Source organism: Eptatretus burgeri, chromosome 2 (genome assembly GCF_056783735.1).
Source record: "Eptatretus burgeri isolate ZD-2024b chromosome 2, Ebu_testis_v1, whole genome shotgun sequence".
Classification (NCBI taxonomy): domain Eukaryota; kingdom Metazoa; phylum Chordata; class Myxini; order Myxiniformes; family Myxinidae; genus Eptatretus; species Eptatretus burgeri.
The window spans coordinates 129,720,118-129,742,669 of record NC_140962.1 but is presented as its reverse complement, the minus strand read 5'-3'; the positions used below and the strand labels follow the sequence as shown (position 1 = coordinate 129,742,669).

The window sequence follows — 22,552 nt, the reverse complement described above, 5'->3', positions numbered from 1 at the left end:
TATTCCTCAAGGAGTCGCTCCTGGTGGATAGCAGCTCCGTTCATCTCAGTGTGACCTTAAAGAAGTCACACGTGGTCACCTTTTGGCAAGATACGGGTCACCCTGCCGGTGACATTGGTTTATTTATTTATTTTAAAGCACCATCATAAGGCTGCCTAATATATACAACAATAACTCACTACGACTCTTCAGGTGTCCAACACCCAAGGTCAAGACCAGGCAGGCAGAGCAGATCTCAATGCTAAAGACTGATGTGGCCCTCTTTTCTCATTTATACATTGTGATGCGGCACAGAGAAGGAAACATGGACACATTTTTCAAACATGAGAATCATCAACACCCCACATCAGACAGGGGAAAGCTATGCCGAAGGAAAAGTCTGATCTTACCTGTCTGGAACAGGACACTCAAATGGAACCTCCAACTTCCTTTGATATCAATATCCAAGATGGTGCATCTCCCACCCACTTGTAACATCACAACATTAGATGAATATGTTACTGATGTATTTCTTCCCTACGTTGTGAAGCAATTGGAGAATTTAAAAAGAGGTTGACGTTGTCAGGAACACTTTCCTCACTCGCAGAATCAAATAGTCCAAAAGGAAAGCAAGAGGTAAAGGCATTTGCAGGAAGGTGGCTGGTAAGACCAAGGTCCCTGGAAACTGGCAAGACTTTGTGTGACCCAACGAACAAGCAGGAACTCTTTGCATTAATCTCCAACAATATTGCAAGCATGAACTTGCCCCCAAACAAAGCAGTCGTCACAACACTCGGTCAAAGTTCAGTTCGTAAAGGAACTAATCAATGCATGCAAATATGAGGAAGCAGACACCAGAATACCAATTCATCTGAAAAATGCATTAATGAATGGTGATACGACATGCTTGGTGCGTACTGGGTATACCGATGTTGTCGTCATCTTGACTGGCAAATTCTTCCACCTGATCACCATGTGTCCAGCTGCACATGTATGGGTAACTTTTGGAACAGGGAGGAATTTCACTTATTACCATATCAATGCGATCTGCCAAGCTCTTGTAGAAGTCAAATCTCTTGCCTTGCCGCCTATCTACCACAGTTTCACAGGCTGCAATCCTGGGTCAATTTTTTTCAGGAAGGGGGAGAAGATGGCATGGCAGGTATGGAAGTCCGACCGTGACGTCACTAAATCTTTCATCATCATGGCCCTGAATCCACACACTCAGCTTCAAGTTGACGCTAGCCATTAAAAACTCTTGGAACACAATGCAGTTGTCCTCTATGAATGACAAGACTAGTCACCTGGACGATGTTCATGAAGCAGAGAAAGATGTTCTGCCTGAAGAACAAATCGATGGAAAACATTCCTCCAACCCAAGTCGCTTTGTTGCAGCACTCAAAGCATGTTGCCGATCAGGCAGGAATCTGGACCACAAGTGATTAGGCCCAGCAATGAACGCCCACTTCTGAGTGATGGGGATGGATATTGGACACCAACAGCCAAGCTTGGCTTCCTCTATGGACAACGCCAACTTCCTACCCATGGCCTCAAAAGCATGCAACAAGCGAGTCAAGTGTGATTGCAAGAGCACGAGTTGCTGCGGTGGCATGTGTAAGCAAAAGGACTGGCTGGAGAAGTCCTGAACTTTGCGGCTGCAAATGTGACAAACCAACTTTCTGAACAGCTCTTGAAATGTCAATATCTGTGGAACTACTGAATACAGAGAGGAATGTCATGTTTGAAATCAAAGCATTTTATATACCGTGCAAGGAGAATTTAACGTTATGTACCCCCCAGAAACAGGATTGTCCATTATGTCTAAATGAACTACTAGTACAAGACAAAACTCAAAATGTATGTCATTTTTAAGCTTGAAAATGGCCAAAAACACAAAATATGTTATTTTGTTGCCTTAAAGTCTCAGATTTGAAGGTTCCGAGCAGAAAGTCAAATCGGAAGACCGCAACAAGCATTGAACAAAACCAAAAATTGGTACTTTTTATTTTATGTGATGTCCACGTAATTTTCTTAAGCTGCCTGACTACCGACTACTGTATTTTCCTGCAAATTACCCCTGCTCCTTGGGAAAAAAAAAATACTCCACGAAAATTTCAGGCGGGTATAACCAACACGCCAGCTTTCCTCTCCACGTGACCGGGAGATATGAAATATCCATATCTCCAGCAGCCAACACGGCCTTGTTGTCAAGGGGTCTTTCAAAAATTACAAAACAATTTTTGCCCAAATCTGACACCCTGTAACGCTCCAACAGACACCTCTAAAAATATTACGCAACACTCGATGAAGACACCCCATCTCCCCCTATTTCCTACCTTATTCCCGGTATGCTATTTATCCCATTGTTTTCTTTTCAGTTACTACAAAATATATTAAAAAAAGTAAAGGCGGTACAGTGCACCGTCAATAAGATCAGGCGGCAGCCGGAATCCCTAAAATGACATCGGACAAATCGCTCGGACTGATGTAATATTTTCTAAATATGTTCAATCACTTTAATTTGCAAATTAGATTAAGTGTCTGTGGAAAAAGCAATGATGGAATAGTCATCAAAACTGCACCAACAAGATCCATTTTGGACGTTTGCAATTTACATTTCATTATTTTACATTTTATATTGTACAGATCTTGGCGATACAAAAAGACGTTTTAATACGAGAAGGACACACTGTCGAGCGCATAACTCCACCAGGCTGAACAGTTCATGTTTTGCATCCCAATGAGAGGCCGGATCTTGATCCGGACCTGAACCAGGATAGGATCGGCTTGTTCTTATCACCTACCCAACTAATCCACCAAGTTTTGTCATAATCCATCCACAACTTTTTGAAATATCACTCCATGTATCATTTTTGGCCCTCTCTCTTTCAATGGTGAAGAATCACGAAAAATTAAAAAAAATTATCGTACCCGGATCCAGCTTCAGATCTTCACCAAATTCAATTCAATTTGTCCTCGTCACACACCCAACCTGTCCACTAAGTTTCGGCAGAATCTGTCTACAACTTTTTGAGATATCCTGCATCGACAGACAGACAGACAGACAGACAGACAGACAGACAGACAGGGTGAAAACATAATCTTCGTCCACCTTCGGTCGGCAGAGGTAAAAGTCATACAATTTAAAGGACATGGATATACAAAATATATCGTCCTCTCAGGGAAGTGACGTCACTTTTTCTTCAGTCGCCAGTTCCATGGGAAGACGTGGGGGTGTGGGGGGGGGTGTAAGTTCTCCCTGTAAATGTGTACCATTTTGTGCCACCTTGTGGTGGGGGCAGAGGGTATTACAATTTCCTTTTTTACCTGGGCAACACTGAGGTTGCACTCTCTTTGCATGGGTAAATTTGTGCTCTTCCTTTCTCCCCTCCTACCCCCCCCCCCCCAATGGAGAGGCCTGTCAAACCCGTCATCATGTGTGAGACATTTCTCGTGGAAAAGGAGTAAAAGCACTCCATGCACTGCTAAATTTGGCAAACGAGACGACTATCCACCAGCGGAGCGACGGGTAGGCTCGTCTTTAATGTATTGAATACTTGACTCTTTAAATAAAGGGTGCCTGGAACAAAGTTGTCATCGATTGATGTAGCATTACATAACAGCACTGGAAACACCCCTCCTCCCTCCCTGTAGCACTCCGTAACGCTTGGACATACATTTCTCATGTATGACATTTTACATACCTCATGTTAAACAGAAGATGCAGTCTTTATGAAAGACGATGTACCGATATCGTAAATAAGGTAGCTTTGGAATTAGATACACATGCAGTGTTTGTAAAATATATGAAAGAACTGTAATTATAGATATTACAATTAAACTTACAAAAAAAAAGAAGAAAAACCAACTTTTTGCATCTCCTTGATAATTTACAGTAACTTTTCCCCCGACGGTTATGTCACGTGCCGTCACGCAGATTATTTGCATGAAAATACGGTATGTGGATTTTGTTGAGTTTAAATACAATTATAAATGAACAGGAAACAAATATTATAAGTATATGTGGAAAAATTATGCACCCAGACCGGGAATCAAACCCAGGTCCTCTGGTGAACCGTACCAGTGCTCTGCCATCTGAGCTACCTGGGCGACCCATAGAAATGACACTGTCTTTCCCCCACTGCTTCTGGGACACTCACTGCCAACCATAGGAGCAGCGACGGCCTCTCCTTCCGGGTTCGATTCCTGGTCTGGGTGCATAATTCTTCCACATATACTTATACAGTTTAATTATGTTGTTAATGACACAATATGGCTGACAGGATGGCCTAGATATACACACACTTGCCTCCAAGCTATCCAGCTTGGGTTCGAGTCTCGATACAGCTATAAATTAATGGTCATTCCGGTGTTTCGCAGGCAGGGCGATTCATCAATGTTTGTGCCATCCCTCGGATGGACATTAAACTGGACGTCCTGTCTGCTGACATTAAAGGTCCCATGGTGTCCTTCACGAAGAGTAGGCAAGCTATTACCGGCGTCCTGAACGAATTCCAAATTCCTGCCCTAACCAGAAGAGGGCATTGCATCAGCAGCAGAGCTGCACCCTCAGCCAGCTTTCACAGCCTTGTGCTGCATGATGATGATGAAGATGAAGGGTACAATTAAGCAAAGTTGCAAATTTTGTATCTTGCACAATTTTGGCTCAAGCAAAACAACTCAGACTGTGGTATTATACGCATTTATAAAAGTATAATTGGTGCTATTTGTGATATCCCTACCCTTCCCCATTGTGATACATTAACGCGAGCCCTCCCCCCACCCTCCCTATGTACTTCCCTTTACTCCAATATTTGTTCTTTTCTTTGTCTTTCTCCACAATCTTTCCATTTTCTACACTCCCTCCTCATTTTTTTCCCCTCCTGGTATGAATTTATAACTTATTCAAGGTGGCGGCAATAACTCATGTACTCGTCACAAAAGACACCGTAGGTTATTTCACGTCCACTGACAGGCGGGTCGTCCTGTTTAACACCCTTTTAATAGATGTCACACACATTGATGCCTCATCCCCCCCCACCCCACCCCCACCCTTGGGATAAGGAAAACAGTTTTACCTTGAGCCCCTGCCAGGGTAGACTCGTGCGGTTGAAGTACATGAGCACATAACCCAGAGACTCCATGTCGTCTCTCCGGCTAAAGAACAAGGTGAAAAAGGTTGATGGAAAGAGAGAAAGAGAGAAAGAGAGAAAGAGAGAAAGAGGTTTGTTTAAGTCACAAACTGAGGCCATGTTTAAAACTCAGTGCAGTTAGTCCCGAATTTTTTAATTTTTTTAATTTTAACATAAAAGGCATTCACAGAATGAAAATGCAGATTATACTTGATCGACTCTGTACCATTTAGATATTAATTATATTAATTTGCACAAGTGTGGATTAACCATCTCATGGGAAAACAACGATGATGGTTTTAAATTGTATCCGATTTAGCGAATCAAAATCTACCCAAAGACAACAACATCACTTTTGCTCAACAAAGGATGGAATACAATTCCTTTTGTTTTTCGAAACAAGGCACAGACGTATCTCAATTATTCAAGACTATCTTTACAAAGGCATAGACATTTTGACCTGAGCACCTGAATAAGCGACGGACGCTGAATGGCCGCAGCGACGCACTGCTCCGGCGCATGCTCCCATACCTGACCTGACCTGACTAAGAATAACTAGAGCGAAGTTGATGGCACGCCATCGCAAATCTCCACGCTTCCCACTGAAAGCAATGTTGAAAGATGGCAAAATGTACCACCAGGAATGGCCCAATATCAAATTTATTGTTAAATTATTTCTTCCGTTTTGACCCCTGTGACCCAAAGTCTCCATCCCCTGGGGCATGACTTTGGAAGTAATGTCCAGAAAACCACTAAGTATTTCATGCGTCCCCCAATGTTGATTGCATATACATTTTCATGAAAAAAACAAAGTTTAAAAACGTGGTTGTCATTGTATTTTTTGGTATTTGACTTTTTGACCCTGCCCGAGGGAGCGGGGCCAAAAATGATCCTGTGCTTACACCTTCGTACCATTTTGTGATCATCACTACTAAATTTGATGAATTTCTATACAACCACACATTGGAGATGACGTGGCAGACAGAGAGACAGAGACAGGGCCGATTACAATATCCCCCCTTATTTTTCTCAAACAGCGTGAGGATAATAATTAGATTTATACAACGCCTTTTAGCCAATGGAGGTGCTGCATTTGTGCGAGGCACTCAATCCACAATACACTTTAAAAAAAGAAAATACAGCCGCACAGCCATTCCATGCAGAACTGCATCCGGAGATCCCTCATCATAATGTTTAATCGCTTGGTGACCTCACCGGCAACGACCTCCATGATTGGTAATGGTCCTAAGTTGGGAATGAACCCACATGGCCTCACCCTCTCTGCGGTTGGCCAAGGCTCGTGGAATATCAAGAGCTTGGAAAGAGAAGGAATGATAAAGGACAGTATCTTGCTGCATCCATCCTTTTCAACAATTTGCAGGTGTGGAGTGGCAATGGAAAGAGCATCGACACAACCACGAGTCTGCAAATAATGGTCCTGGTTTGTGAGCGCAGAGAAATCTCTTCATTTCGACAGACTCGGGAATCCACCATTTTTCTTCTTCTCAGAATCAACCTGCGTGATTAGGTCTCCGTGATATCATCCGGACGCTTGTGGACAACCCGAAAATCCACACGCCCATTAGAAGCCCGAGGAATTAATAGTTTTGCAGGTGGTTTTTTGACTTTTACCAAAGGTTCTGACTTCTGCACTACCAATGAGGTGAAACGTGCCAAGTTGTTTTCACCTTTGTCTCAATTTTCTTTTGTTTGAACATTAAAAACATTTATCCATGAAAATAAAGGCCCTCTCTCAAAACATACATCCAAAAAAGGTATCCTCTGGTGTTCGCTGTCAAATCCAACTTTTGTTGTTTGCAATGGCAATAATTAGAAAGTCAACTTGTTCATTAAACAATAATGTATTTTTAGTTGACGTTAGCCCGAGTACAGCCGAATGCCTGGAGCTGGATTAAACAAGCTCGTGCTGAGTCATCACCAAGGAAAGGAGGAAAATAGTGTTTGTTGCCTGCTCTGGAGAAATCGTTTGTGAAATTTTGTCTGTAACTTGGTGGGGTTGATATTGTTGTTGAAATGACTTCTAGGGTTTAAAAAAAAGCATAGATATTTCCTTCGTGAATGTTTAGCATAAGCGAAATGCAATTAAAGCGATTGTCATCCCCAATTGTGTCCCATTATCTTGAAGACCCCCGCATTACCTTTCTTAACACAGCAATCTTACTTGCTGGCTTCAGTGTTTCCTCAACTCCTCACTCTCCTCTTATCCTGTTTGTTCATTCCCTTGATGTTTGTCCCACTGTCAGTTCCACCTTGCTCTTCCATGAGCCACGCTCCAGTAAAAAAAAATATAGCAAATGGGCAAAGGAGAAGAAGATCAGAGTGACAGCACGAGTAAATTTCTTCTTTTAACTCGCAATCTCATCCTTCACACGGGTCGGTAGCAGCCTCTCCCCTCTTTGCAGACCTTAATAGAATGAGGAGCTGGTCCAACACTTGGAATATGTCTTTCAACCCTGACCAATCCGACACACGCTCACCCTGTCTCTCCAAAAGGACCATCTGACAAACCCTCCCATCGACTTCCAAAACAAACCACTTGAAGAGGATAAGTCACTCAAACTTTTGGGCCTCACCATCAACCATGATCTTTCTTGAGCAGACCATATTGCCAGGATGGCCTCCAAAGCCAGTTTCCGGCTGGGCATCCTTCATCGTGCAAGGTCTTTCCTTGGCCAGTCTGAACTATTGACAAGCTACAATGCCTTCATTCGCAGCTCGATGAAGCACTGCTCTCCCTTTAGCATGGTGCCCCTACCTCACACCTTGCCCTTCTCGATTTCATGGAAAGCAAGGCCCGCAAAATAATTGGGATCTCCCACGACGAAGCTGAGTATCTCGAGTCTAGACCTGTCACTTTCACATCACACAACAGCTTGGTGACCTCTCCGTATTCTACCGCTTCCATTTTGGTCTTGCACCCTATGTCCTCTCTGCAAGTAACCCTCTTCTTGTTAAATTTCCAAATTCCAGGCTTGCTGCTCACCTCAACTCATTTGTTCCTCTTTTCTTTCACCTGTGGAACCAACTTCCCAAGTCTGTTCAGTCTCATTCTACCCTCCAGTGCTTCAAAACAGCTGTTCACCACGACCTCAGATCATCCCCCCATCTCCACTCACGATCTCTTGTACCGCAAATGATCCAAGCACTCCCTTTTCCAGGTTATTGTGATTTTTCCCCCCACCCTCTCCCTCACCCCTTTTCATTTGTTAGTCATCAGTTGGTTTATTCCTTTTCTGTTTCATCCGCACCTTCACCTTCCTCTTCTTGTTGCATTTCATTTAGCTTGTGTGCAGATTGTTCACACTCATGTGTCCTTCTCCCCCTCCCCTTGATCTCACTCTCACTTGTACTTTGCTGCTTGTGTTTCCCCCTTCCATTTGCTCCAGCTCTTCCACAAGCCTCAAGCATGTTTACAATTTTTTTTTTTTTTTTAACGAATGACGCACGAATTGTGCACAATATACAAATGTTCAAATTAAATAGTATTAAAAAAAAAACTACAAACCAAAAGATAGAGATAAATGATAAAACAATCTTAACTTTCACCTCCACATCATACCAAGCATGTGTTTACATTAGGTAATAACACAGAACTTGAATTAGTAACCAAAGACAATACCTCCTACGATATTACACCATTGGAAAAGCAGGGGAATCAAAGATTTTTGCTGCAAAGCCTGCAGAAAACGTTTCGTTCTCAGCAACACGTAATCTATGTTGCAATGGGCAAGAGTTACTCTGCACTCTGCACTCTGCAAGGCAACTACATGACTTGCTATCGGTGCTTACCTCTGCTCAATGCCAAGGTGTGCATTGATTGAGGCATAACGGGCTGTTCCAGTGAGATTCTTGTCTTCTCGGTAGGGAATGTGCTGTCTTGTCCGTGTATCTCGGTACTTTTTGGCGAGGCCAAAGTCAATGAGGTACAGCTGGAGAAGTGCAGGCAAAACCATGAGGATAAAAAGACAAAAGACAGATTACAAAGGAAAGACAAGTGAAACATTGCTATGGTTAGTGCTCAAACAAAGTGATATCCATGCAGAAGCTGGACGTACACCTCTCTGCAGATGCTAATGTTGTTTTTGCCCCTTCTTCGTTTGTACGCAGCACAAGGGTGCGGCGTCGCATTATTGGCTGAGGGCACGGCTGTGCCCGTGATGTCGTGCCCTCTGCTGTTTCTGGAAGGAATTTGGCCATGGTGCCAGCGATAGCTCGCCTACACTTCACAAAAGACACCATGGGATCTTTAACATCGACCAACAAATGCCGGAAGTCAGGACGCCCAGTTTGACACGCATCCGAGGGACGTCACACACATTGATGAATCACCCTACCTGTGAAACATCAGGATCACAGTTTATAGCTGGGTCGGGATTCTAACTCGGGGGAGACGGCGAAGAGACAAGTGTGTGTAGCTCTCGGCCATCCTGCTAGCTGTTTATGCCCCTTAAAATACATCATTGTGCAATTGTTTGCACAGGTTAATGTTCCGTGTTAAGGCCCAGTCACACCTTGACGTTTTAGCCAGCAATGGCAACGTATTAAAATGTATGTAAAACGCTGGCTTACGTTGAACTTTTGATGTTTTTTTTAAAAGATTCGGACGTATTCATAACGACTTGGTCTTATGCACAATGTATTAGTAACGGACTTTGAACGTTTCGTTGTGTTATAGACAACTTATACCAACGAATGCTGAACCTGTTGTCGGCCTTCACAACCTATGCCCAACGATAGTCTAACTTATGCATAGCGCGCTGCACGCATCGCCGACGATGACGTGCATAGGTTATGAAAAGGCTGCCGCACAACGATTCAAATCATAACCGCCGCAGAAATGGAAGTGTCAACATCGCAGTCACACCTTGGCGATCTTGCCAGCTTATGCCGACCTCTGAAAAATGCGTCTGAAACGCTGGCGCACGTCGAATACGGTATGGGTAAGTTTGGTATGCGTGAATAGAACGCTAAAGTACGCGATCATACGTCGTAATAAGTGGAGTACGTCTTGTAATTTTAAACATGTTGAAAATTTTACGACGTACTTGCCGTATGCTTGCAAAGCTCCAGGGATCTGTGGCATCCATGCCGAACTTCTCAAGGCTGGTGGAAATGCTGCACTCGTGTCGTTGCATGTAGTTTTGTGCTCTGCCTGGAACACAGGCATCATCCCAACTGACTGGAAGAGGGGCCTTGTTGTCCCTCTCTGGAAAGGGAAGGGTGATCGCCAAGACTGCAACAACTACCGAGGGGTGACGCTGCTCTCAGTGCCGGGCAAGGTCTTTGCTCGGATAATTCTCGATAGGGTTCGCCACCATCTGCTTGAGCACCAGCGTCCAGAGCAGTCAGGCTTTACACCAAAGAGGTCAACGATTGACCGTATCCTTGCACTTCGTGTCCTCACCGAACGCAGACGAGAGTTTCGGCAGGGGCTGCTTGCAGCCTATGTTGATCTCTGTAAAGCGTTCGATTCAGTGAATCGGGATGTCCTCTGGAGGATTCTTGGTCTTCGTGGGGTGCCACCAAAACTGATCGATCTGATGTCTGAACTCTACTCTGGTACTGAGAGTGCTGTGAAGTGTGGTGGTACCATCTCTGACTTATTTCCAGTTGTTACTGGGGTTCGTCAGGGATGTGTACTTGCCCCCACACTTTTCAGCACTTGTATGGACTGGATTCTAGGGAGGATGTCGGAGAGATCAAGTTGCGGTGCGTCATTTGGGAATGTCAAGATCTCGGACCTTGACTTTGCAGATGATGCAGTCATCTTTGCGGAGACTTTAGACATCCTCTTGGGGGCCCTCGAGGTGCTGAATGAGGAGTCGGAGCCGTTGGGATTACGGGTTTCTTGGGTCAAAACTAAGATCCAGGCTTTCGGTGACATCTTGGATGCTGCTGTCCTGTCTGTGTCTGTTTGTGGTGAGGATGTTGAGGTCGTGAAGAGATTCACTTACCTTGGCAGTGATATTCATGTCTCTGCTGGCTGCGAGTCAGAGGTCAATAGACGTCTGGGTCAGGCCTGGGGAGTCATGGATTCACTGGATCATGGGGTGTGGCGCTGCCGGTACCTGTGCGGGAGGACGAAAGTCCGAGTCTTCAGGTCCTTGGTACTTCCAGTCTTGCTCTATGGGTGCGAGACTTGGACTCTGACCAAGGATCTGAGACGGAGACTTAATTCCTTTGGTACCAGGTCTCTTCGGAGAATCCTTGGCTATCGCTGGTCGGATTTTGTGTCCAACGAGCGGTTGCTGAGAGAGACTCGGATGAGATTTGTTACCTGCATAGTCCGTGAGCGTCAGTTGCGGCTGTATGGACATGTGGCTCGTTTTCCTGACTCTGATCCTGCTCACCAGATTCTCTCAGTGAGGGAGTCTCATGAGTGGATGAGGCCAGTGGGTCGACCACGTGCCTCATGGTTGCAACAGGTTGACCATCATCTCAAGGAGATGGGGATGGGCCTGGCCAGACGGAGGCCCCTGGAGTACCGGCGGAAAGTGGACGCAGCGACGTGCTGTTCTGGCACATGCTCCCATACCTGACCTGACTTGCCGTATGACACACGCTCCGCATGTGATGGGAATAAGTTGTACGCACGATATGCGATCGTTGACACACATCGACAAAAGTTACTTGTACGGTGCTCATAAGTCGAAACACGTCAAGGTAATGGTTAGCGTCAGTGTTCCAGACTCCCGTTTTTTTTTTTTTTCTTCGGTATGACGGTGTTCAGTGTACAGTGCGGTTATGATTTAAATCGTTGAGCAGCAGCCTATTAATTATATTACATTATAACCGCACTAGAAATCGAAGTGTCAAAATCACCATCACACCGAAGGAAGGAAGAAAAAAAATAAAATAAAAACCAGGGAGTTTGGAACACTGACGCTAACCATTACCTTGATGCGTTTCGACTTATGAGCACCTTACAAGTAACGTGTGTCGATGTGTTTCACCGATCGCGAAACGTGAGTACAACACATTACTCATAGGTTAGAAATAAGTTTCGGGTACGCTAAACATTACCTCGAGGTGTTTCGACTTATGAGTAACTTACAAGTAACGTGTGTCGACGTGTGTCAACGATCGCGTGACGTGCCTACAACTTATGGCCAGCGTTATGCAGAACATGTGAGTCATACGCTGGCATAAGTCTTAAAATTTCAAGCATGGAAAAGTTGAGGACAACCGAAAAGTACAACGTTTAAAGCCAGCGTACTACGACGTATGGCAGTGTTTTTCAGCGTGCTCTCAATGTTATCAAAACTTACCCATAACGCATTCAACGTGTACCAGCGTTTTAGACAAATTTTCCAAAAATCGGCATAAGCTGGCTAAAACGTCAAGGTGTGACTGGGCCTTTAGCTGGGTAAAGACGTCAATGTTGCTGAAGAGAGAGACATGATGATACTCCGAAAATTTGCGAAGTCCTCCCAAGAGGCTTTAAGCAGAGCGTCACACCACTTATGAAATGCTATGTAAATTGTCAACCCAAACCTTAATTTATATTTACAACATGATAAGAACATGCGAGCTAAAGACAAGACAAAACTGAAAAGATGGATGAGAGAGAGAGAGAGAGAGAGAGAGAGAGAGAGAGAGAGAGAGAGAGAGAGAGAGAGAGAGAGAGAGAGAGAGAGAGAGAGAGAGAGAGAGAGAGAGAGAGAGAGAGAGAGAGAGAGAGAGAGAGAGAGAGAGAGAGAGAGAGAGAGAGAGAGAGAGAGAGAGAGAGAGAGAGAGAGAGAGAGAGAGAGAGAGAGAGAGAGAGAGAGAGAGAGAGAGAGAGAGAGAGAGAGAGAGAGAGAGAGAGAGAGAGAGAGAGAGAGAGAGAGAGAGAGAGAGAGAGAGAGAGAGAGACGGGGAGAGAGAGACGGGAGAGACACAGAGAGACACGGAAAGACACAGAGAGAGAGAGAGAGAGAGAGAGAGAGAGAGAGAGAGAGAGAGAGAGAGAGAGAGAGAGAGAGAGACGGGGAGAGAGACGGGGAGAGAGACGGGGAGAGAGACGGGGAGAGAGACGGGGAGAGAGACGGGGAGAGAGACGGGGAGAGAGACGGGGAGAGAGACGGGGAGAGAGACGGGGAGAGGGACGGGAGAGAGACGGGAGAGAGACGGAGAGAGACGGCGAGAGAGACGGGGAGAGAGACGGGGAGAGAGAGAGAGAGAGAGAGACACAGAGAGACACAGAGAGACACAGAGAGAGAGAGAGAGAGAGAGAGACACAGAGAGAGAGAGAGACACAGAGAGACACAGAGAGACACAGAGAGACACAGAGAGACACAGAGAGACACAGAGAGACACAGAGAGACACAGAGAGACACAGAGAGACACAGAGAGACACAGAAAGAACATGTTTCTTAATCTCATTGCAAAACTGCAGCAGGTGAAAAAAACAAAACAAATGAGTACTACAGGGTTTGTACAGTCCTGACTGAATGAAATTCCAAGATTTTTCCAGGACAAATTGTCATTTTCAAGGAAACATAATGCTTGTGTTATACCTTGTGTTCAACAATTTACTGATTGAAGGAACGCACAAAATTCTATAATCAGTCTTTTTTATTCATTATTTTCATGAATGAACTGCAATACATGTAAGTAAAGGCAATTTCACCAAATACTGTTTTACTGTATGAAACATGAAAACATAAATATTGATGAAATAACTATAAATCTTTGCTAACAAAACAAAACACTTTTGCATACTTTCTCAACTTTTTCGCATAAACAAGCATTTACAGATACATGTACGTATCTTAAAAGTCCTGATTGAACTGCAATATGTAAACTTAAAAGGCAATTTTTAAACTTAAACTTAAAACAAGACTGTTTTAGTGCATGAAATATGAAAACGTATATATATTAATTAAAAAACGACAAATCTGGAAAAACAAAACACTTTTACATACTTATCTTAAAAGCCGCAATTAAGCTGCAATATTTAAAGGCAATTTCACACAAAACTGTTTTATCATACGAGACAAGAAAATGTATATATTAATAAATCTGTGAAGAAAATACTTTTTACATACTTTCTCAGAAGTTTTTGCATTTAATGTCACTTGTTATCAACAAGTCACCTTTGTTGAACTGACTAGCATGTCATCCGTAAGTGCCACAAGCATTTACAGGTTTCTCAGAAGCCTAACATTTTCTACCACAAGTTTCTCTAACTCCATCAATTCTTTTTCTTTCTTTTTGGAGGACTCTCTCAAACTGTTAGCTTGACCAACAAATGACAAATCTCTCTCTCTCTTTCTGCTCTCAATGAAAACTCGTCCGCCGTTTGTTTGCATAGAGTCAATGTCTGTTTTGAGTCTTTTTTGGCGCGATTTTAAGTGCGATAATTCTTCTTCTATCTTTTGTTTTCTGTCCGAGACAGAGGCCAGCTGTTTATTTCGCTTCTGCTCATCCAAGTAATCTTGGTACTTCCTTTGTGCAGCACTTGCAGACAATAGCAGCTTCTTGTCGAGTTCAACCTTCTGCAACCCTCCGACATTGTGAAGATGATCACAGATTACTCTCTGGGCAATTAAGGACTCGTCTCTCAGATTTTCCACCTCAATTTCTTTGTTTATCGAGAAGCTCCTTTCAACTGTAGCCTGTCCATGGGACAGTAGCAAAAGTTGTCTCACAACCTCCCACAGATTACTGAACTCCGGCTTTTTTGCAATGTCTGCATGCCACAGATGGTCGAGGCGATCTTTCTTTCGATCGAAGTGTGCGCGTTTGACTGAAGCATCAGTCAGATATCTTGAGTACTGGCGGACAGTCTCATCCCCATTTTCTGGTGTAATCAACTTGGCGTCACAAAGGGCACTCACTGTTCTGTGCATGTAGCGGGTGGCTACTTCCTTTTCATTGAAATGTCTTGGGTCCAGACATGCTAAGTGTCTGGCAAGGGCATATTTGATTGGTGCCTTTTCAATCAGCTTTGACACCAATTCCACAAGAAGCCGTCTGCATTCATTGCGAAACTCGAAAACTGCTCTATCGGATGCTTTCTTGGAGCGAACAGCTTCTTTCAGACCTTTGTCGGCAGCCAGTCCAATGTCAATCTTGGACAGATCGGCGTAGTTGTCATCCTTTCTTACATCAAATGACGCCAGCTTTACAGGTGTGAGAGGTTCTGTGACTGAGTGCTTTACAAATCTCTGAAGTAAGCTTAGCATCCACTCATGCAAATCAAGTGAAATATAAAAGGCAACAAGGGCCAATCATCTTGATAGGTTGTCAGGAATGGCGAAATTTCCTGGGATAAGGCAAAGAAGAATTTCAATCTTGCCAGCATGAGGGGAGTTTGAACAATTTTTTTCACAGTGGAAAAGGACTGGTTGTCGGGGTTAGGAACTGATTCTATTCTCACTTCTCCAACATACTTGCAAACACTGTCCCATATTTCTATCGCTCTTTGCGCGCAAGGTGAGTTGTCTCACCATCTTGTTTTGCAAAATTTTAGCGGTAGCTTGGTGCCATCTGTGACACGAAGATAGTCCTCTCTACGCACAGCTGAGTCATGAAAAAGGGTGTATAGGGCCCTTAAAAGTGAAGAAATTCCTATCTCCGACTTCTCCACGCCGGTCTGAAACGCACCATGGAGGATGTGCAGTCCACATGAGCCTACACCCAACAAGGATTTCCCGTAATTTGTCTCCATTTGTGATTGCATGCTGCGATGGAACTTCCAATTCACGCTGGGCTCGTCCATGCTGATCTGTATCAGGTTGCGTGGATTTAAACCCTCCAACACGGTGTTAAATTCCTCCAGCATGTCATCAGCAGTACAATGGCAGACAAACTTTGAGTACAAGTATCGTGATTTTACCTCATCATTGGCCCAAATACGGATGTAAAAATTCATCTGCTTCTTCTGATTTTTTTATTCAAGGACTCATCAAAGAGTAACACATAACTGCTGTTAACCTTTTGTTTCAGAAGCACTTTGAAGTGCGGTGCAAGACCAAATACCTTTAAGTAGGAAGCCTTCTTTTCTGCACATTGAAATTGTGATGCAATGCCGCTATCTGGGAACATCCTGTGAAAGAGTGTTCCAATACCTTGACAGGACCTGTATGATTGGTGGGACTCTATAACATGTAAAGCCCAAAGAATCTCTGCTTTTAGCACCTCATCCTTTGTGACAAAGTCCTGCATTGTTGTTGGTCTCAGTGTAGCAGTAGTTGCTGTGCTGGCTGGTGCCGGTCTTACATCAACCTCTATCTGCGGATCCACTGTAACATCGTTCATATCACAATTTATTACATACATCAGCAGTCATCAGTAATATAAAAAACAAACCACAACTTTAAAATTGCTCCTCAATTGTTTGTTTTTAAAAATTTCATTAAATATCAGTACGATTTATTTTCTCAGTCAGTTTGATTCCAAAGCCATAAACTTTAAAACAATTTCTTTGATTAAAAAAAAAGTGATTATCATAACCTTATTAATAATTTACCATTTTACAATTTTCAATTAAGTATTTAATATAATTATATTATATTTTATTATAATCATAATTTCCTATCATTCAATGTTTATTTTATTTATTGGTTTTGTACCATTAAAATAAATTGAACGGTTTGTGTGTTCAAGAAATGAGGATATTATTTCACTCATCATTCAAAATCATTCAAGGGAAGACAACCCGTTATACTGTTATTTCAGCTGTGCGAAGTCTATCTCCCTTGGTTACAAAAAGTCAAATTTATAAACGAATTTTTCGTGATGTGTTCATTGAAATCTAATTATGGCAGATGCGTTTTACGCTGAATAGTTTATTTCATAAACAAATATCCATGACGATACCTGCTGGTGCCGATGTGCTCACCGATCCAAAAAATTCTCTAATTCGCGAACGGGAATCGGCCGCAGTCTGCTGCATCAAGCGCACGTGTTTGGTTCCCTTGGCATGACTTTTGAGCGTGCTTTCGCCCATGTTCGAAATATCTACAACTTTTTTGCACACATGACATCTTGCTTTGTGGATGGACACCCTTTCTAGCCAATCCCGAGTTGGGATGGCTGAGCTACGCGGTGTTGAAATAACAAACTTTGGACGTTTTGCTTCTCCGTTCTGCAGCCGAAAAGTTTCTCCGCACAGAGACGTTCATGCAGTTACTCAATATTGAAGTGAATATGCTACTGACAGGGAGATTATGGCGGCGTCACCGATCAACAGCCAATGAATTGTTAGAGCATATATTTCCAATGCTTTTCATTGGTTGATATTTCACTACACTTTACAACCGCATACAGAATCAATGAACATAACCCTAATCCAGGTGAATCAATTCTTTGGTGGCAAAATGACCGATGACGGCTTATTTTCTGACAAAAAAAGAAAAAAAAAAAAAAAAGAAAAAAAAAAAAATAAGAGGATAGAAATATGTAAGGGACAGTGCACACAAAAAGGTTTATTTTACAGGAGTTTCCAAGAGTTTCAAGGAGTTTTTTTCTTTTTTCCAGGACTTTCAAGTACTGGAAAATGGAATCTCATTTTTCAGGAAATTCAAGGAGTTTCAAGGAGTGTGCGAACCGTATACTACACTGAAATGACTGAAAGTGAAGTGCAAGAATATGAATGCAGTACAACACAAAGAATAAACACACGCATAAGAATACAAAAGGTATACCTTGTTGCAGTGCCGCCCCACTCCCATCAGAAAGTTGTCTGGTTTAATGTCTCTATGGATGAAGTTTTTATTGTGGACGTACTCAATTCGACTAATCATCTGTGGAAGACGTCACAAAACACAGCACAATGATTGGACTGATATGGAAAAAATAAACACAAGAAGCCAAACAAACTGCAGTTCCAGCAAAGAGTGGCACCTGATCTGCAAGCATGAGTACTGTTTTCATCGTAAAGCGCCGTGAGCAGAAGTTGAACAGGTCTTCCAAGCTTGGACCCAGAATATCCATGACTAAGACGTTGTATTCACGCTCTTGCCCAAACCATCTAATGAGGAAAGAAAAGGGAGGGGCAAATAGAGATCTTGGAGGGTAGTCGCAAGGGAGTGAGGTAGAAAGCAGAGGCAGAAAGCAAAGAAATGGGATTGCATGAAACAAAAGGAAATCATTACATTAACTCAATTCTCCAATGACAACATGGAGACGACCAAAAATTCATGAAGGAAAGAATGAATGGCTGAATGAAAATGGAAGAAATGACATTTGCAAGATGAGGAGGATTCAGAATTAAGTGCAGGCAACAGTTGGCGAGGGGGGTGTCGCGCGGGCAGCAGCCGGCGAGGGGGGTGTCGCGCGGGCAGCAGCCGGCGAGGGGGGTGTCGCGCGGGCAGCAGCCGGCGAGGGGGGTGTCGCGCGGGCAGCAGCCGGCGAGGGGGGTGTCGCGCGGGCAGCAGCCGGCGAGGGGGGTGTCGCGCGGGCAGCAGCCGGCGAGGGGGTGTCGCGCGGGCAGCAGCCGGCGAGGGGGTGGCGCGCGGGCGGCAGCCGGCGAGGGGGGTGTCGCGCGGGCAGCAGCCGGCGAGGGGGGTGTCGCGCGGGCAGCAGCCGGCGAGGGGGGTGGCGCGGGGGCAGCAGCCGGCGAGGGGGGTGGCGCGGGGGCAGCAGCCGGCGAGGGGTGTCGCGCGGGCAGCAGCCGGCGAGGGGGGTGTCGCGCGGGCAGCAGCCGGCGAGGGGGGTGTCGCGCGGGCAGCAGCCGGCGAGGGGGGTGGCGCGGGGGCAGCAGCCGGCGAGGGGAGGAACACGGGCAGCAGCCGGCGAGGGGAGGCACACGGGCAGCAGCCGGCGAGGGGAGGCACACGGGCAGCAGCCGGCGAGGGGAGGCACACGGGCAGCAGCCGGCGAGGGGAGGAACACGGGCAGCAGCCGGCGAGGGGAGGCACACGGGCAGCAGCCGGTGAGGGGAGGCACACGGGCAGCAGCCGGCGAGGAGTGGTGCGCATGGCTGAGGGGTGGGGTGGGCTGGCAAGGGGGAGAAAAGGGCTCCAGCGCTTGGCAATGGGGGTGGGTAGGAAAGGAGGAAGAGTTCAAGTGCAAGGTCAAGGGAGAAAGGGCAGTCGCTGGATGTGGAATAATGAGTGAAATGCAGTACAATCTGTGTCTCCCTTTATTGTTGTGAACGTTATGTAAAAACGGGGAGGGGTCACATATTTGAGAAGGATATGCATGTTCATGATATAATCCCGCTTTGGGAGTTGAACTCGGCCGCTCCTCAGCCATCCCACCATCCCTCATTCTCTGTGCATTTGGACTCACTTTCGGCAGCCATTAATTGTGCTGTGTATCACGCTCCCAAAATGAAGATCCTTATGTGATGTCGATGAATATGTATTATCTTGGGTAGCCGAAGTTGAGGCAACATTACATGAGACAAATGTTTATGATGCAGGAGATTAATGCATTCCGGCTTCGTATCTTTCACATGTGGGGTGTTTTATTTCTATCTCTGGTTACTAGTTATTGTCATGTCAGGCCAGATCAGATCTGTGACTTGCTCCCGGTATCGTGTAAACCCGTTTCATTGTTGGGTTGTCAGTGACAAAGCCATCTCCACCACCAGGTTTCCTGATGAGGAGGGTGTATGGATACGGACACCCAGCAGGATTAAAAACAAAACCTGTCAAAGCACGGAGGAGTTCCTTGTGAGCCAAAGGCCATCCATATCTGGTACCCAACTGGATCTGCAGCCGTCCACCTGCACTTGGCTTACCTTTTCCCTCTGAGATTGGTGGCAGGATTTGCACTCCAGCCACCATAAAGCACTTCATTCAACAAAGCACATAAAAAAAACAAATTTCAAAGAGAATTAGAAACCCATTCCGTGGGAGCACCTCCCGGACAGCTCACTGGATGACATGATTTGGGCAAAAACTTCAGTCCCAACCCCCCCCCCTCCACTCTTTGATTGGAGGAAAAGCACAGTGCACCCTTCCTGGGCAGTTGTGTGTGTCGGGATGGTGCTGAGGTGTTGTCCACCGGACGGTGGTCTTCTTGGGTTTTCCTGACATGGTCCCTTCAGGTGGGTGCGTGGAACGTCCTATCCGAAGAGAGGATGATCACCTGCCTCTGATATTATCTGAGTTCCAGTGTTTGAAAATCGGTGTCCTGCACTCTGAGGTTCCGAGACCGGACAGTGGTGAGATCATGGCGGGAGGTTACACCAACTACTGGTCTGGTCACTCTGGTGGTTGCCATACCCAAGGAGTTGCTGTAGCTGTGTCCAATAAGCTGTCTCCCATGATAATTGAGGTACTCACCGAATGCAGATGAGAGGAAACACCGGTCAACGAGCGTATTATGAGACTGAGGATTTATCACTCTTTGGAGGTCATTTCCCTGGTCTCTGTTTCTTACTGCTCTTACTGAGGTGAGTGATCTCACTGTGAAGGAGGCATTCTTGGCTGCACTCGAGTCTGTTGCTGATGAGTGACCCAGGCGAGATACTCTTGTAGTCTTGAGGGATTTCAATGCATCGACTGGAACTGAAAGGGATGGTTATGAGACAGGTATTGATCCCCATGGGTCTGGAACTGTGAAACAGAATAGCACTAAGTTCCTTGACTTTGCAAGAAGTTGTGAACTTAGGGTAGCTGGTTCATGGTTTCAGCACCCACAGACACATCGCTGGCCTTGCAATTCTATCGCTGGTGGTGGGGCAAAGGAGACTGACCATGTGCTTGTTGATGGTCGCTGGAAGACGATTTAGAACTGCAGGGTCGACCGAAGTGCTCACTTGTTGTAGGGTCTAACAGCTCACTTGTCACTGACCACAGGCTTGTTGTAGAAACTCTGAAGTTGCAGTTCAAATCCAGGGGAATGGCACCATCCCAGCTGAAGCTGGATGATAGAAAGATCAAGGGTGAGTGGTTAGCTGACGAGTTTGCGAACAGGCTGAGTGGGGATTTGGGGAGTCTGGGTGTTTTGGGGAATCCTGAAGAGTGGTGGAGTGCCTTCAAGACCACTACCCCAGATGTTGTCGGTGGATGTCTTGCAATTCACCGTTGGGTGAAGAAGAATTTTGACTCTCAAGGAGAACTGGATACCATTGACCAGTCGCAGGGCCAGGCTTATTGGCAGAGCTGAGCTGTTCAGGGAGTTGATGCTTGAAACTGTACACGTGCCGAGGGCAGACAAGGAGGCCAAGGTGCGAGGAATCTGTGAGGGTGTAGACTGTAGAGCATCACTTGTGGTCAAGTGATTCTTATTCTGCTTGCATGGGAATTTTTGCATTGTGTTCCTCCAAGCCCGTCCCTTGGTGCACTGGAATTAGAGCAGAGGGTGGTGGGCTCTTGATAGAGGAGTCCGAAGTGAAAGGCCGCTGAGCGGGTTACTTTGAGCAGCTGTACCAGGCTGACCCACCAGCTGTTGCATTGGATGTCAGAGGTGTTACTATCCCTATTGGTGACACTCCAATCAACTGCGATCCACCTTCATTTTTTGGAACACAGGCTGCGATGAACCTATTGAAATGGGGTAAAGCTTCTGGGATCTGTGGCATCCATGCTGAACTTTTCAAGGCTGGTGGAAACGCTGTACTTGTGTCGTTGCATGCAGTCCTATGCTCTGCCTGAAACACAGGCATCATCCCAATTGATTGGTAGAGGGGCCTTGTTGTCGCTCCCTGGAAAGGGAAAGGTGATCACCAGGACTGCAACAATGACAGAGGGATGACGCTGTTCTCTGTGCCGTGCAAGGTCTTTCCTCCGATAATTATTCTCTACAGGGTTCACTACCATCAACTTGACCACCAGCACCCAGAGCAATCAGGTGATACACCAAAGAGGTCAACAATTGACCGTATCCTTGCTCTTCGGGTCCTCACTGAACGGAGACGAGAGTTTCGGCAGGGGCTGCTTGCAGCCTACGTTGATCTCTGCAAAGCGTTCGATTCAGTGAATCGGGATAACCTCTGGACCAGAGGATTCTTGGTCTTCATGGGTTGCCACCAAAACTGATCAACTTGATGTCTTAACTATACTCTAGTACTGAAAGTGCAGTGAGACACAGCGATATCATCTCTGACATATTTCCAGTTATTACTGGAGTTCGTCAGGGGTGTGTACTGTCCCCACACTTCTCAGACAGGATTCTGGAGAGAATGTTGGAGAGATCAAGTGGTGGTGCATCTTTTTGGAATGTCAAGGTATCTGACCTTGATTTCGCAGAAGATGCAGTTATCTTTGCGGAGACTGTGGATGTCCTTTTGGGGGCTCTCGAGGGGCTGAATGAGGAGTCTGAGCCGCTGGGATTACGGGTTTCGTGGGTCAAAACTAAGATCCATCTTGGATGACATCTTGGATGCTGCTATCTTGTCTGTACCTGTTTGCGGTGAGGATGTTGCGGTCACGGAGAGATTCACTTACCTTGGCAGTGATATTCATGTCTCTGCTGGCTGTGAGCCAGAGGTCAATAGATGTCTGGGTGTTGCCTGGGGATTCAAGGATTCACTGGATTAT

General features: G+C 45.3%; 1 protein-coding gene across 1 annotated transcript in view; it reads right to left on the bottom strand.

The window, feature by feature from the left end:
• The window catches only part of LOC147033110 (casein kinase I), a 110,889-nt gene that overhangs the window by 42,131 nt on the left and 46,206 nt on the right, over positions 1-22,552 (bottom strand). The window contains exons 3-6 of the mRNA XM_085871208.1: positions 17,964-18,090; positions 17,765-17,863; positions 8,922-9,061; positions 5,058-5,136 (exon numbers count right to left, since the gene is read on the bottom strand). Of these exons, the coding sequence (XP_085727334.1) occupies positions 5,058-5,136; positions 8,922-9,061; positions 17,765-17,863; positions 17,964-18,090 (445 nt within the window). The remainder of the gene's footprint in view (positions 1-5,057; positions 5,137-8,921; positions 9,062-17,764; positions 17,864-17,963; positions 18,091-22,552) is intronic.